This window comes from Somniosus microcephalus, chromosome 9 (genome assembly GCF_052327205.1).
Source record: "Somniosus microcephalus isolate GS21.2 chromosome 9, FLI_Smic_1.0, whole genome shotgun sequence".
Lineage (NCBI taxonomy): Eukaryota > Metazoa > Chordata > Chondrichthyes > Squaliformes > Somniosidae > Somniosus > Somniosus microcephalus.
The window spans coordinates 115,387,049-115,400,779 of NC_140995.1; the positions used below are offsets into that span (position 1 = coordinate 115,387,049).

General features: G+C 51.7%; 1 protein-coding gene across 1 annotated transcript in view; it reads left to right on the top strand.

Moving 5' to 3' along the window:
- The first annotated feature begins 4,939 nt into the window (after positions 1 to 4,939).
- Positions 4,940 to 13,731, top strand: part of mmut (methylmalonyl CoA mutase) — a 58,979-nt gene continuing 50,187 nt past the window's right edge. The window contains exon 1 of the mRNA XM_085997039.1: positions 4,940 to 5,391. Coding sequence (XP_085853165.1) covers positions 5,022 to 5,391 — 370 coding nt within the window. The 5' untranslated portion in view covers positions 4,940 to 5,021. The remainder of the gene's footprint in view (positions 5,392 to 13,731) is intronic.

The window sequence follows — 13,731 nt, forward strand, 5'->3', positions numbered from 1 at the left end:
GCCTCTGCAGACCTGGAGGTCTCCCTCGCTCCCTCCGTGCTGAAACGGCGCGCGACCTCCTGGAAGAGGAGGAGGACCGGGAGGAGGAAGGTCCCTCCGAGCAGGGGCAGTCGTCGCCCACCATGGGTACTGCGCCCCCCCCCCCCGCTGTCGTCATCACCAGCGATCGGCAGGGGTCGCCTGTCCCTCGGGAGGCTGAGGCAGATGTATCTGTCTGGCGCGTGCCTCCCGGCGATGGCGACGAGACGCTGCCCGTGGGGGGGGTCGCGGAACAACCCGCGGCGGAAATTGACATTCTATCGGTGCCGTTACCCATCGCCGGGTCGGGCGGCCTGGGGTCTGGGTCGGGCGAGCTCGAGGATAATGAGCTCGCCCAATGCGACCCGGACATCTCCCAGGGGCTGCTCGACCTGGTAGAGGTTTTAATTCAAAACACCCCATCTGCTGGGTCGGAGGTTGGTGGCGTGGAGGAGGATGGCCCCCTGGCTGCGTCTCTGGTGCCGGACGTACTGGAGGAGCTGGGAATTGTTCTCTCCCCGGTTTCTCCGGTCGTTCCGGCGTCTGGGGCGGAGGGGAGCTCTGAACCGCCGCCGTCTTCTGGCCCAGCACCCCTAGAGGAGCCCAGGGAGGAATCCTCTGCCACCGATCCTGGGGGTGGGATCCGGGCGGAGGCGGGGCTGGCTGGTGCGGCCGAGCCGTTCGCTGCGCACTGCGCGACGGACGGGTCGGCCGCTAGTGATGACCCCCTGGAGGAGGATGAGGACTCGGTGATGGGCACGGAGGACGATCCGGACTCCAGCGCTGACGAGGCGATGGATGACCTCGTGCCCCTTGCCGAGTCTCCCCTCATTCCCGTAAGGGAACTCCGGGATTTTATGGCCACGTGCCTGGGTCAGCGCAATAAGGTCCGGCTGGCCCTCGACAGGTGGTCGGAGCTGGCGCTGCTCATCGTATCCGTCCGCGCCGCCGTTAAGATCATGGGCGCGGACGAGGGTGTGAACCCGCTCGAGCTGCGTTGGCTCAGAACATTTCTCACTGGGCTGCTGAGGAAGTGGCGGCTGACCAGCGGCTGCGCTTCCTCCCCCCGTTGGTGTAGGTAGAGGTTGCACTATGCTTCTGACATGAAAATAACCATAGCCAGCCTCAACATCAACGGCAGCAGGGAGGCACGCCGCAGATTCAAGAACTTCTCGGTCCTTCGGGACGGGAAGTATGCGGTGTGCTTCCTGCAAGAAACCCGCACCGTTCCGGGAGACGAAGCCACGTGGCTCCTGGAGTGGCAAGGAGGGGTCAGCATGAGTCACCTCTCCAACAATTCCAGCGGGGTGGCTATCTTGCTGGCCCCACATTTTCAGCCGAAGATCTTGGGGGTCAAGGAGCACGTGCCGGGCCGCTTGCTCCAGGTCACTGTTCGCCTGGGGGGCGTGCCGCTCCATCTAGTGAACGCGTTCGCCCCTCAGGCCGGTGCGCAGCAAGTGCGCTTCTTTCAAGAAGTGTCCGCTCTTCTGGGCTCCATCGACGTGGGCGAGTGCGTCATCCTCAGGGAGGATTTTAACTGCACCCTCGAGGCGAGGTACCGTCCGGGTCCCCCGCGATGCCCGGCGGCGATGGAGTAGTTGAGGGACCTGGTCGGGTCCTTCGACTTGGTGGACATCTGGCGAAATCTTCATCCCGACTCCAACGCCTTCACTAGCGTGAGGTCTGGAGGAGGACGGTCCAGAATCGACCGCCTCTACATTTCCCGGGCGTACATCTCCTGCGTTCCGGCGGCTTCCATGCGGCCGGTGCCGTGCACGGACCACCACCTGGTGTGGGCGGAGCTCGTTCCGCTGCGCACGCGGGGGGGGTCCGCGTACTGGCACTTTAACAGCCTGCTGCTGGAGGATGCACGGTTCCGGGATTCATTTCGTCGGTTCTGGGCCGACTGGAGAAGGAAGCAGGGGGGCTTCCCCTCCTTGAGGCTGTGGTGGGACGTGGGCAAGGCTCACGTCCGTCTCTTCTGTCAGGAGTACGCGAAGGGGTCGACCAAGAGGCGGGAGGCCCGGGTCGGGCGGTTGGAGAAGGAGGTGCTCGACCTGGAGTCCTGTCTCAGTCAAGTCGTCGAGGACCCGGCCCTGCGGAAAGTGTACGAAGAGAAGAAGGGCGCGCTGAAGGACCTGCAGCTCGTCGGGTCCCGAGGCGCGTAGGTGAGGTCGCGGATCCAGCTCCTGCGGGACCTGGACCGCGGCTCCCCCTTCTTCTACGTGCTGGAAAAAAGACGGGGGGTCCGTAAGCAGCTCTTGGGGCTGCTGGTCGACGACGGATCTCTGGTCTCAGATCCGGAGGGAATCAGCGTGGAGACCCGCGCCTACTACGGGGCTCTGTTCTCTCCGGATCCGTCCAGCGAGGATGCGCGCAGAGTTTTGTGGGAGGACCTGTCGAAGGTCAGTCCGGGGGGCGCCGAAAAATTGGACGCTCCGCTAAGCCTGGCGGAGCTGACCGGCGCCCTCCGCCAGCTCTCTAGGGGAAAGTCCCCGGGGCTGGACGGGCTGACCGTGGAGTTCCACAGGATGTTCTGGGACATCTTGGGGGGCGACTACGCGGGGGTCCTGGGGGAAAGTTTGGCGACCGGGGAGATGCCCCTCTCTTGGCGCAGGGCGGTCATTGTCCTGCTGCCTAAGAAGGGCGATCTCCGCCTCCTTAAGAACTGGCGCCCGGTCTCCCTCCACAGCACGGACTATAAAATCTTTGCCAGGGCCATGTCTGCTCGCCTTGGCACCATGCTGGCCCACATGATCCACCCCGACCAGTCCTACACGGTCCCGGGCTGGACCATCCACGATAACATCCATCTGGTCCGGGACCTGGTCCACCACTCCCAGAGGGCTGGTCTGTCGGTCGCCTTCCTCTCCCTGGATCAGGAGAAGGCGTTCGACAGGGTGGATCACGAGTATCTCTTCGGGACTCTGCGCACATTCGGGTTCGGGACGCATTTCGTCGCCCGGATCCGACTTCTGTACGCCGCTGCAGAGTGTCTGATTAAAGTTAACGGGTCCTTGACGGCGCCCCTTCGCTTCGGGAGGGGGGTGCGTCAGGGATGCCCCATGTCCGGTCAGTTATACGCCATTTGCGTGGAGCCATTCCTGCGCCTAGGCTGCGACTTTCCGTCTTCAGACGCTGCAGAGATACCTGTACGTCGAGAATCCTCCGAGATGGTGTGCGCTGGCGACGTTTTTCTTCCGCCAGCTGCACGGCCTCAATTACGACACGCAGCTTTTGTTTGTGAAAGTGGGCGGTAGGCGTGCCGACCTGCGGGAGCTGCCTGTCTTCTACCAGGATCTACTATGGGTTTGGAACTACGTCGCTTCCAGGCAGAGCTCTCCCCCGTCAGGAGTGGCGGCTCTCCTTCGGGAGCCGCTGCTCAGGAATCCGCACCTCCACGAACGCGGGTTCGGGCGGCTGGCGGAGGGCAGGGCTGTGCCTGGCAAGGTGACCAGAGTCGGGGACCTGCTCGATGTCGGAGGAGCGGGCTGGATGGCGCCGGAGGAGCTGGTGTGGCGCCTGTCCTGGGCCAACGTCCGGCTCGCGGCCGAAGCCATCGAATCGGTGAAAGCGGCACTGGGCCCCGACTCCACTAGGTGTATCGAGGCGGCTCAATCACGTGGGGTGATCCCGTCTGAGCTTACCCCCGTCCGGACGGAATTCCTCATCGGCGCCCGGCCCCGAAACTCCCCTCGGGAGCCGGCGCCTCACAACTTGAGCCGTCTCGAGGAAATACCCTCCGTGCCTTTTCATTCCGCGCGGAGGGGTTTCCTGTACGGGCTGCTCCTGCACACTCTCCACTTTGCCATCTTCATCTACCGTCCGGACACGCCTTGGCGTGGTGCCTTGCCGACTGGCGGTGGCGGAGCTCCCCAATGGAGGGCTCTCTACGCGGGAATCCTCCCTTGTTGCATCGGGGACTTGGCCTGGAGGGTGTTGCACGGAGCGGTCCCGTGCAATCAGGTTTTAAGTAGGTTCACGGACTCCCAGGCCGCCTGCATTTTTTGCGGCCTGGAGGAGTCCGTGTTTCATGTTTATATGGAGTGTGAGAGGTTGCAGCCCCTCTTTCACTACTTGAAGGGGCTGCTCCTCGATTTTTGGTTGCACTTCAGTCCCACGCTCTTGATCTACGGTCACCCGGTGCAGAGGGGAGCGGACAGGCTGGAGGACCTCCTTGTGGGCCTGCTCCTGGGCCTGGCTAAAAGAGCAATCAATTGGTCCAGGCAGCGGGCGGTCGAGGGGGTCGTCCAGCCGGATTGCCTGCCTCTCTTCCATGGCCATGTTCGCGCCCGGGTGGCCCTGGAGATGGAGCACGCGGTGTCCGCCGGTGCGCTTGAGTATTTCCGCGACCGGTGGGCGCCGCGGGGACTGGAGTGCATCATCAACTCGGAAAACCAAATTTTATTTTGATTTGTTAAGATTTAGTTGAACTTTTGTTTATTTACAGTCCAATTGTTTTTTTTTGGGTTCAAACAAAAATAGGACCCTCAATCACTAAAGACCTGTTTACTTACTTCTGTAGTCTGTGTCCTGTTATTCAATATAACTGCACTTGTAAACACAGACTCAACACTGACATGATTGCCCAACGAGAGGCGTGTGCTGTGCAATATGGGTTGAGAGATATGGCCTGACCTTGGCTTTCAAATGGCAGACTGTTTAAACAGACTGATTAAAATGCATATTTGTGCGCCTCTAAAGGAAAAAGGGATACAAGCTACTTGCGTTTGCAAAGCGTTATGTTCTTGTAATGAAAGATAACAGGATGGTGGGAGATAAAATGCTCCAACTGACCTCCCAGCTCCATTGGTCTGACACTATGACATTCAAAACTCCCGCCCCCTCTGTGCGCCGACTGGCTGGTGGTAAGTTCCATTGTGACCACACGTGTCACTGCGGAAGCTCCGATTGGTCGGTGGAGCTGTCACTCTATTCCCGGGGCGTCACCGTTCTGCTGCAGGCCGCCGCTTCTCGGGAATCGCTCACTCGGTGCCGGCGACATGTTGCGGACACGGCGACTGTTTTGTAACTCTTTGAGGCTGCGGCCTTTGGGCGCCCCGACCGAGGTGGCACAGCGCCGGGGTCGGCACGGACACGTCTTGCACCCGGAGTGGGCCTCAATAGCCGAGAAGCAGCTGAAGGGGAAGAAGGCCGAGGATCTGATACGTGAAACGCCGGACGGCATCGCCATCAAACCGGTATATACCAAGCGGGACACGGCGGACCTGCCCGAGGAGCTGCCGGGCGTGTGGCCCTACACCCGCGGCCCCTACCCGACCATGTACACCTACAGGCCCTGGACCATCCGGCAGTACGCGGGCTTCAGCACGGTGGAGGAGAGCAACCGCTTTTACCGGAACAACATCAAAGGTCAGCTCGGGCGGGCCGGCCGGCCGGGGGGGTGTTCGCGGTGTAAACACTGGGATGTCATCAACGACCCGTGTGTGACGTCACGCGATGACCTTGATTACCTGTGTGACGTCACGCGATGAGCTTGATTTCCCGTGTGTGACGTCACGCGATGACCTCGATTACCCGGTGTGACGTCACGCGGAGAGTGCGGGGCACCAGGCAGCGGCTGACCAACGTGCTGTCACAAGGTCCAGGTCTTCAGCCTCCAGCAGACCTAAACTTTAACCCGTCTTTTTACAAGTGCACATTGCCCTGCCGTGCTTGTGTTTCCAGTTCCAACACTTTGCAGTTTTCTTATTATCGCCCCACAGTTACATCATCTGCACACGCATGGGCTGCGCTGAATGTGCCACAAAAGAAACATTTAGAAAAGTTAGGCCAACTGTATTTTCTCAAACCTATCCAGAACATTCCTCTAGTAGCTTAATCTTTTGAAGAGCCCTATTTTTTTTTTTGCCCCTATTAATTTGCTTGGTTGATTAATAGTATATATTTCTTTATACATGCTCCAAGTTTTATCTTTTCACTAACTTCCATTTGTGTCCCCTGACCTTTCTTTCTAATATCAACCTCATCTATCTCTACATTCTGTTGCTGATACCCTCCTCCATATCTTGTTCAACTCAAAGCTTCATTTCTCCCATGCTCTCCTCATTCCCTTTCCAAGTTCAGCCCAACAAAAATTCAAACTCATTTAGAATTCCACAGTTCGCACAAACTCCACAGGCTATCTGACTCCCCAGTGTATTGATTACTTATCTTAATTTGAAAACTCCTCTGTGGTTTCATCCCATCCCGGCTCTGCAATGGTCTTTTGCACTATGTAGCAGTTACGCTTCTCTTCTGCCTCTTGTCTACTGTGCGTCTCCCTCCACTCCCATCATTGCTTATGTTGCTTTCAGCCATTATGCCCGTTTGATTAGAAACAATAGTGCTCCCAATACTGATCTCTGTAGGACTCTACCCAACACTTCAACTACACCCAGTCTGACATAACACATCTCAAGTGCTCTGTTTATTCTCTTTTAAACCATGTCCACATTCCGCCCTAAATTCCTGTGGCTTTTAGTTTAACTAGGTCTTTCCTTTAGAGCTTCTGACAATCAACAACAACAGCTTGTATTTATATAGCGCTTTTAACGTAGTAAAACATCCCAAGGCGCTGTAAAGGAGTATTTTAAGACGAAAAAATTTGACACTGATCCATATAAGGATAAATTAGGGCAGATGACCAAAAGCTTGGTCAAAGAGGTAGGTTTTAAGGAGCGTCTTAAAGGAGGAAAGAGAGGTAGCGAGGTGGACAGGTTTAGGCAGGGAATTCCGGAGCTTAGGGCCTAGGCAACAGAAGGCACGGCCACCAAATGTTGAGCGATTATAATCAGGGATGTTCAAGAGGGCAGAATTAGAGGAGTGCAGATATCTCGCGGGGTGGGGGGGTTTGTGGGGCTGAAGGAAATTACAGAGATAGGGAGGAGCGAGGCCATGGAGGGATTTGAGAACAAGGATGAGAATTTTGAAATGGAGGCGCTGCTTAAACGAGCACAGGCGAGCACAGAGGTGATGGGCGAACAGGACTTGGTGCAAGTTAGGACACAGGCAGACGAGTTTTGGATGACCTCAAGTTTACCTAGGGTGAAATGTAGGAGACCAGCCTGGAGTGCGTTTGAATAGTTAATTCTAGAGGTAACAAAGGCATGGATGAGGGTTTCAGCAGCGGATGAGCTGAGGCAGGGGTGGAGACGGGCAATGTTACGGAGGTGGAAATAGGCGGTCTTTCTTATGCTGCGGATATGTGGTCAGAAGCTCATTTCAGTGTCAAATATGACACCAAGGTTGCGAATAGTGTAGTTCAGTCTCGGACAGATGTTGGGGAGAGGGATGGAGTCTTCCCAATATTTAATTGGAGAAAATATTTGCTCATCCAGAACTGTGTGTTGGACAAGCAGTCTGACAATTTAGACACCATGGAGGGGTCGAGAGAAGAGGTAGTGAGGTAGAGCTGGGTGTCGTCAGCGTACATGTGGAAACTGACGTTGTGTTTTTGGATGATGTCGCCAAGGGGCAACATGTAGATGAGAAATAGGAGGAGGCCAAGGATAGATCCTTGGGAGACACCAGAGGTAACGATGCGGGAGCGGGACGAGAAGCCGCAGGTGATTTTCTGGTTACAATTAGATAGATAAGAATGGAACCAGGCGAGTGCAGTCCCAGCCAGCTGGATGACGGTGGAGCAGCGTTGGAGAAGGATGGAGTGGTCAACCGTGTCAAAGGCTGCAGACAAATCAAGAAGGACGAGGAGGGATAGTTTACCTTTGTCACAGTCACAAAGGATGTCATTTGTGACTTTTGTGAGAGCCATTTCGGTACTGATTGGGCGGAAACCTGATTGGAGGGATTCAAACATGGAATTGCAGGAACGATGGGCACGGATTTGGGAGGCAACAACACGTTCAAGGACTTTGGAGAGGAAAGGGAGGTTAGAGATGGGGCGGTAGTTTGCAAGGATGGAGGGATCAAGGTTTGGCTTTTTGAGGAGAGGGCTGATGGCAGCAGATTTGATGGAGAGGGGGACAGTACCTGAGGAGAGCGAAAACCGTTAACAATATCAGCTAACATGGGAGCCAGAAAAGGAAGTTGGGTGGTCAGCAGTTTGGTGAGAATAGGGTCGAGGGAGCAAGAGGTGGGTCTCGTAGACAAGATGAGCGCAGGGAGATCGGAGAGAAACTGGAGAAAGATGTGAGTTCAGGACTAGAGCAGGGGGGAACCTTAGAGGAAGCTTGGCCCAGTGAGTTAGGGGAAAGAAGGGAAGTGGCATAGGCAGCTGAAAGGATGGTCTCAATCTTGGAGACAAAGAAGTCCATGAGCTCCTCACACTTGTTATCGGAGATGAGGTTGGAGGAGACAGGGGAGAGGGGTTTAAGAAGATGGTTAGCAGTAGAGAATAGGAGCCAGGCTTTATCTTTGCATTCCAGAATGATTCTGGAATCGTGAGCAATTTTGGCAGACGAGTGCAGGGTCTGATAGTGCTTTATGTGGTCCAGCCAGACCTGGGGGTGAATGGCTAAACCAGTTGTCCACCATATCCGTTTGAGTCTGCGTCCCTTGGACTTAAGGGAGCAAAGATGAGAGCCGTATCGGGGGAACGGCCAGGGTGTGAGAGAGTAATTGTTTTAGCAGGGACTAAGGCATGAAAGATAGTGGTGGGCGTGTGGTTGAGCAGATCGGTAGGTGCAGAAATATGGTGAATGGCGGGCCAGAGGCTGGACAGCTGGGATTTCATTAGTGCAGTTGTAAGAGAGTTGGGAGAATTTTTTTCCAGGGGCGGCCACAGAAGGGAGGTGGGTGGAAGGGGGATGTGGGTGGAGAGTGATACGAGGAAATGGTCAGAGATGGCCTTATCTGCAATTGACACGATGGGAATAACGAGGCCACGAGAGATGGCAAGGTCAAGGGGTGGCTTTGAATATGGGTTGGGGAGTTTACATGGAGGGAGAGATTAAGGGAGGATAGGAGGCTAGTGAACTCAGAGGAGAGAGCATGATGAATTGCGATGGAGATTGAAAGCACCGAGGATGAGAAGTTGTTCGGTGCAGAAGCTGTGGGAGGAGAACAGTGAAGATATCTCAGTAATAAAGTTTTTATGGTACTTGGGTGGGTGGTAGATGTTAAATATCACAGTGGCACTCTCTATCTGTAATCTCAAACATCAAGGAAATTTGTCTGGCGAACTCCTCAACCCATGCTAGTTAAGTTATTGTAATAAAATAGGTTTAATTTTATTATTGATGTTGGGCTAATGAGCCTGTAGTTGTTTTGGTCTCCCCTTTTAAATATAAATACTAGCATTTGCCTGTGTCTAGTCCTATAAAACAAAACCAATACTCAGTGATTCTTCCATGCTGATAGCCAGTGATTCTTCCATGCTGATAGCCAGTTCCCTACAAATTTCCTCTCTGATCTCCCTCAGCACCCTAGAATATATACCCATTGGCTTAATAGAGAGCCTGATGTCCCCCTAAATACCGTGTCCTGATACAATGACAAACATTCTGTAGGAAAACAGAGGGTAGGAATAAATGGTCATTTTCGGGTTGGCAGGCTGTAACTAGTGGGGTACCGCAAGGATCAGTGCTTGGGCCTCAGCTATTTACAATCTATATCAATGATTTATGATGTGGACAAATGTAAGAAGTCACACAACACCAGGTTATAGTCCAACAGTTTTATTTGAAATCACAAGCTTTCGGAGTGCTGCTCCTTCATCAGGTGAAGTGGAGAGATGCATAAAGACACAGCTTATATAGTCAGAGAATAATGCAAGATGATTACAGGTAATCTTTCTAACTGCCATTTATCACACCTTGGCAGAGAGATAATCACAGCAATCAAAGGTGTGAATGGTGTCCAAACGGGTCAGTCAGGAAAACATTACATCAAAGAACAATGAGGTGGGATCACAAGGGGTCAAATGTTGCAGATGCTGGGGTCTGTATGAAAAACAAAAAACAGACAAAAAAACTTTTTTTTTGTTGCTGAAATCACAGCAGGTCCGGCTGCATCTGTGTAGAGAGAACAAGCCAACAACGACTCGAGTCTGGGTGACCCTATGTTAGGTGGGGTTACATGTAGCGTGACATGAACCCAAGATCCCGGTTGAGGCCGTCCTCATGAGTGCGGAACTTGGCTATCAGTTTCTGCTCTACGATTTTGCGTTGTCGTGTGTCTCAAAGGCCGCGTTGGGGAATGCTTACCCGAAGATCGGAGGCTGAATGTCCTTGACTGCTGAAGTGTTTCCCCAACTGGGAGGGAACACACCTGCCTGGCGATTGTTGCGCGCTGTCCGTTCATCCGTTATCGAGGGGACCGAGTGTGACGTATCCATGTTTGCTGAAGATACAAAGCTAGGTGGGAAAATAAGCTGCGAGGAGGATGCAATGCGGCTGCAAAGGGATATAGACAGGTTAAGTGAGTGGGCAATAAGGTGGCAGATGGAATATAATGTGGAGAAATGTGAAGTTATCACTTTGGTAGGAAAAATAGAAAATCAGAATATTTTTTAAAAGGTGAGAGACTGGGAAATGTTGTTATTCAGAGGGTCCTGGGTGTCCTTGTACACGAATCACAGAAAGTTAACGTGCAGGTACAGCAAGCACTTGGGAAAGAAGATTGTACGTTGCCCTTTATTACAAAGGGATTGGAGTATAAGAGTGAAGAAGTCTTACTGCAATTATATAGGGCCTTGGTGAGACCACCTGGAGTACTGTGTACAATTTTGGTCTTACCTAAGGAAGGATATACTTGCCTTGGAGGGAGTGCAACAAAGGTTCACTAGTTTGATTCCTGGGATGAGTCGATTGTCCTATGAGGAGAGATTGAGTAGACTAGACCTATACTCCCTCGAGTTTAGAAGAATGAGAGGTGATCCCATTGAAACATAAAATTCTTAAGGGGCTTGACAGGGTAGATGCAGGGAGGGTGTTTTCCCTGGCTGGTGAGTCTAGAACTAGGGGTCACAGTCTCCGAATAAGGGGTCGGCCATTTAGGACTGAGATGAGGAGAAATTTCTTCACTCAAAGGGTTGTGAATCTTTAGAATTCTGTACCCCAGAGGGCTGTGGAGGCTCAGTCGTTGAGTATATTCAAGACAGAGATCGATAGATTTTTGGATACTAAGTGAATCAATGGATATGGGGATAGGGTGGGAAAGTGTTGAGGTCAAAGATCAGCCACGATCTTATTGAATGGTGGAGCAGGCTCGAAGGGCTGAATGGCCTACTACTCCTATTTCTTATGTTCTTGTATACTGGATATATTACAGAACTTGGATAACAAGTTAATATCCATTCTTCCTGAGAGAAGCCAGAAAAAAATAGTCAATTCAGGAAAACTGGAAAAACTCTTCTCCAATCCCTCAAAAGCTAACAGCAAGCCCCAGGAGGCCCCCAAGCTGTTGGTTGTTGTCCAAAATCTTACCTTTTTGCTGTGCTCTTGTAGTTTTCCAAAAAATATGTCTAATACCTTCTTGAAGGACTGCTAGGAGTCAATCCTCACTACCACCTTCAGCATACTTTCCCACAGGTTGATCAGCCTCTAAGAAAAATAAAACTTCCACACATCCATCCTCACTCCCTGTTTCTCAAATTTTAAATGTGTGGGCCCAAGTTCGACCCAACCCCATCATCTCAAACTCTCTGTCCGCTTGTATGTTATCAAATGCCCTTAATAACTTCAAAGGCCTGAATCAGAGCCTCTCCAAACCCAAGGCATGAAGTCTATCTTCACAACTCAATGGGCACCATCCTCATTGCCCTTCTCTTTACCTTTTCTAGAGCCATAATGTACTTTTTGGGGTGGGAACCAAAAAGGTACACAATGCTCCAGATGAGGTCTTGCTGAAGCCTTACATTAACATTATCATGGTCCGAGCTGAATAGTACAGCCAGTATAGCTAAGGACATTATTTGCTTTAGCTGAAGCCGCCTGACACTGCGTTTGAAACTTCAAGGACCGGTCAATGACCATTCCCAAGTGTCTCTCCTATTAGCGTCAACTTACCCCACTCATGCTGTACTCTGTGTGAAAAATCTGCACAGCTTTGTGCATAAATTCACCTTTAGCTTTGCTCATCTCGAGAGTTCTCAGTGCTTCTAATATCCCCTTTAATGTCTTTTAGCAAATTCCCGTACTTTTCCTAGCATTCTCTCCCTTTTAGCTGAAGACTTTGTGTAGATTTTCTTTTTCATTCCCATTTAAAATGACCTCTTTATCCACTTTTGGAGAATGCTCATTTTGGAGAATACTTCTTATTCTTGGGTATATTCTCAACTATTATATGATCTGTCTCCTGTGCAAACACAGTATGTGTATCGGTTTGCTGCACACAAGTTTGGGAATGGACATTTTGCTCTGAGCCGCTGTCTGGAAAATTTCTAAAATGTAAATGAGACAAGGGGGAGGTTAAAAATTCAAAAAACTGGAACCTGACTCCAATGTGCCCACTTCCAGTTTTAACGGAGACGGGGTGGGCTAACCTGCTCTTAGGAGACGGGTCCGTCACTAAAATATTTGAATGAAGCTGCGTGGCTCCAATTTAACGAGTATTACTTTTAACGCCTGCAGGCCGGGTTTCCCGGGCCTCGAGGAAACCCAGCAGCTGAAGGGAGGTGCGATGGACCGGATCCATCAGGTAAGTGCTGTACACTGCTTGTGGGCCATGAAAAGCAAGAATGCTTTCGCCCCCCAGCCCACCAAGCCTACCTCCTTCCCTCCCCCCAGTCGGACTCCCCCCTGCAATCGGACCCCCGATGTCCAATCAGCAACTCCCTCTCCAATGTCGATGTCCCCCAGATGTCAGACTCACCTCTGCTGCACTCCCCGGCTGCCTTCCTGCCCGACAGCCAGCCAACCTCTCAATCTGGCTGGCTGCAGCTGGGAAACCCATGCAAAAATTTTTAATCAGGTCCTGCTGTCAAATTCAGCAGGACCTCCGGGGAAAGCCGTACTTCCGGCTTTCCCAGCACTAAATCTAGCTCCCGCTCCCTTCCTGCCTCCCAGTTATTTTTGGGGTCCAAAAGTCTCTTTTTGGGTTGCAGCATTTGTGCTCCTTGGTGTTGCATTGTCCAGAGAGATTATGAAGCTTGTCCTGACTTCCAAATTGGTTTAAGTAGTATGACCTTTGATTAGATGTTGCTGAATTGATTTTCATTTGCTTGTCATATTTTCATTCTTTTTAGGCAGCTTTCTTTTTGAAGTACTAAAGGTTGTTTTTTGGACCTTGTGGCAACTCTACAAATATTTACAACAGAGCAGATTAATGAGAATCTAAATATTTCTCAATGATGCTTTAACGCAGAAAGTGAGATGCAGGAATATGATAGAAGGGTTCAAGAAACGAGAATGCAATGAATATACTACAACCCAGGTTATCCAGAATATGTTTAAAGTAGAACAAAAGCAAGAAATTTGGGAAGTAGTTCTGTATGCTGCCCAAGTGTTCCCTGCAGATAATGGAGATTTTAATGACCATTTGCTTGAAGTCATCTTGGCATTCAGCCGTGCTTACACAATTTACATGCAACTACAGCCTTATTGCCATTCAGTGTAGTGTATTAGCATGCTGATTATTTTCTACGGCAAAACAAACTTCTTAAAAAGGTTGCAAGTGCCTTAAAAAGTACACCTTTTGAAAGCAGTTATTGTATTTTAATTCATTAGCTTTATTTGAAAAGAACAACAGATTTTCATATATGAATGGTGGAAAGACCTAATTAAACATGTAGTAAGTACATTCTTGGGCATT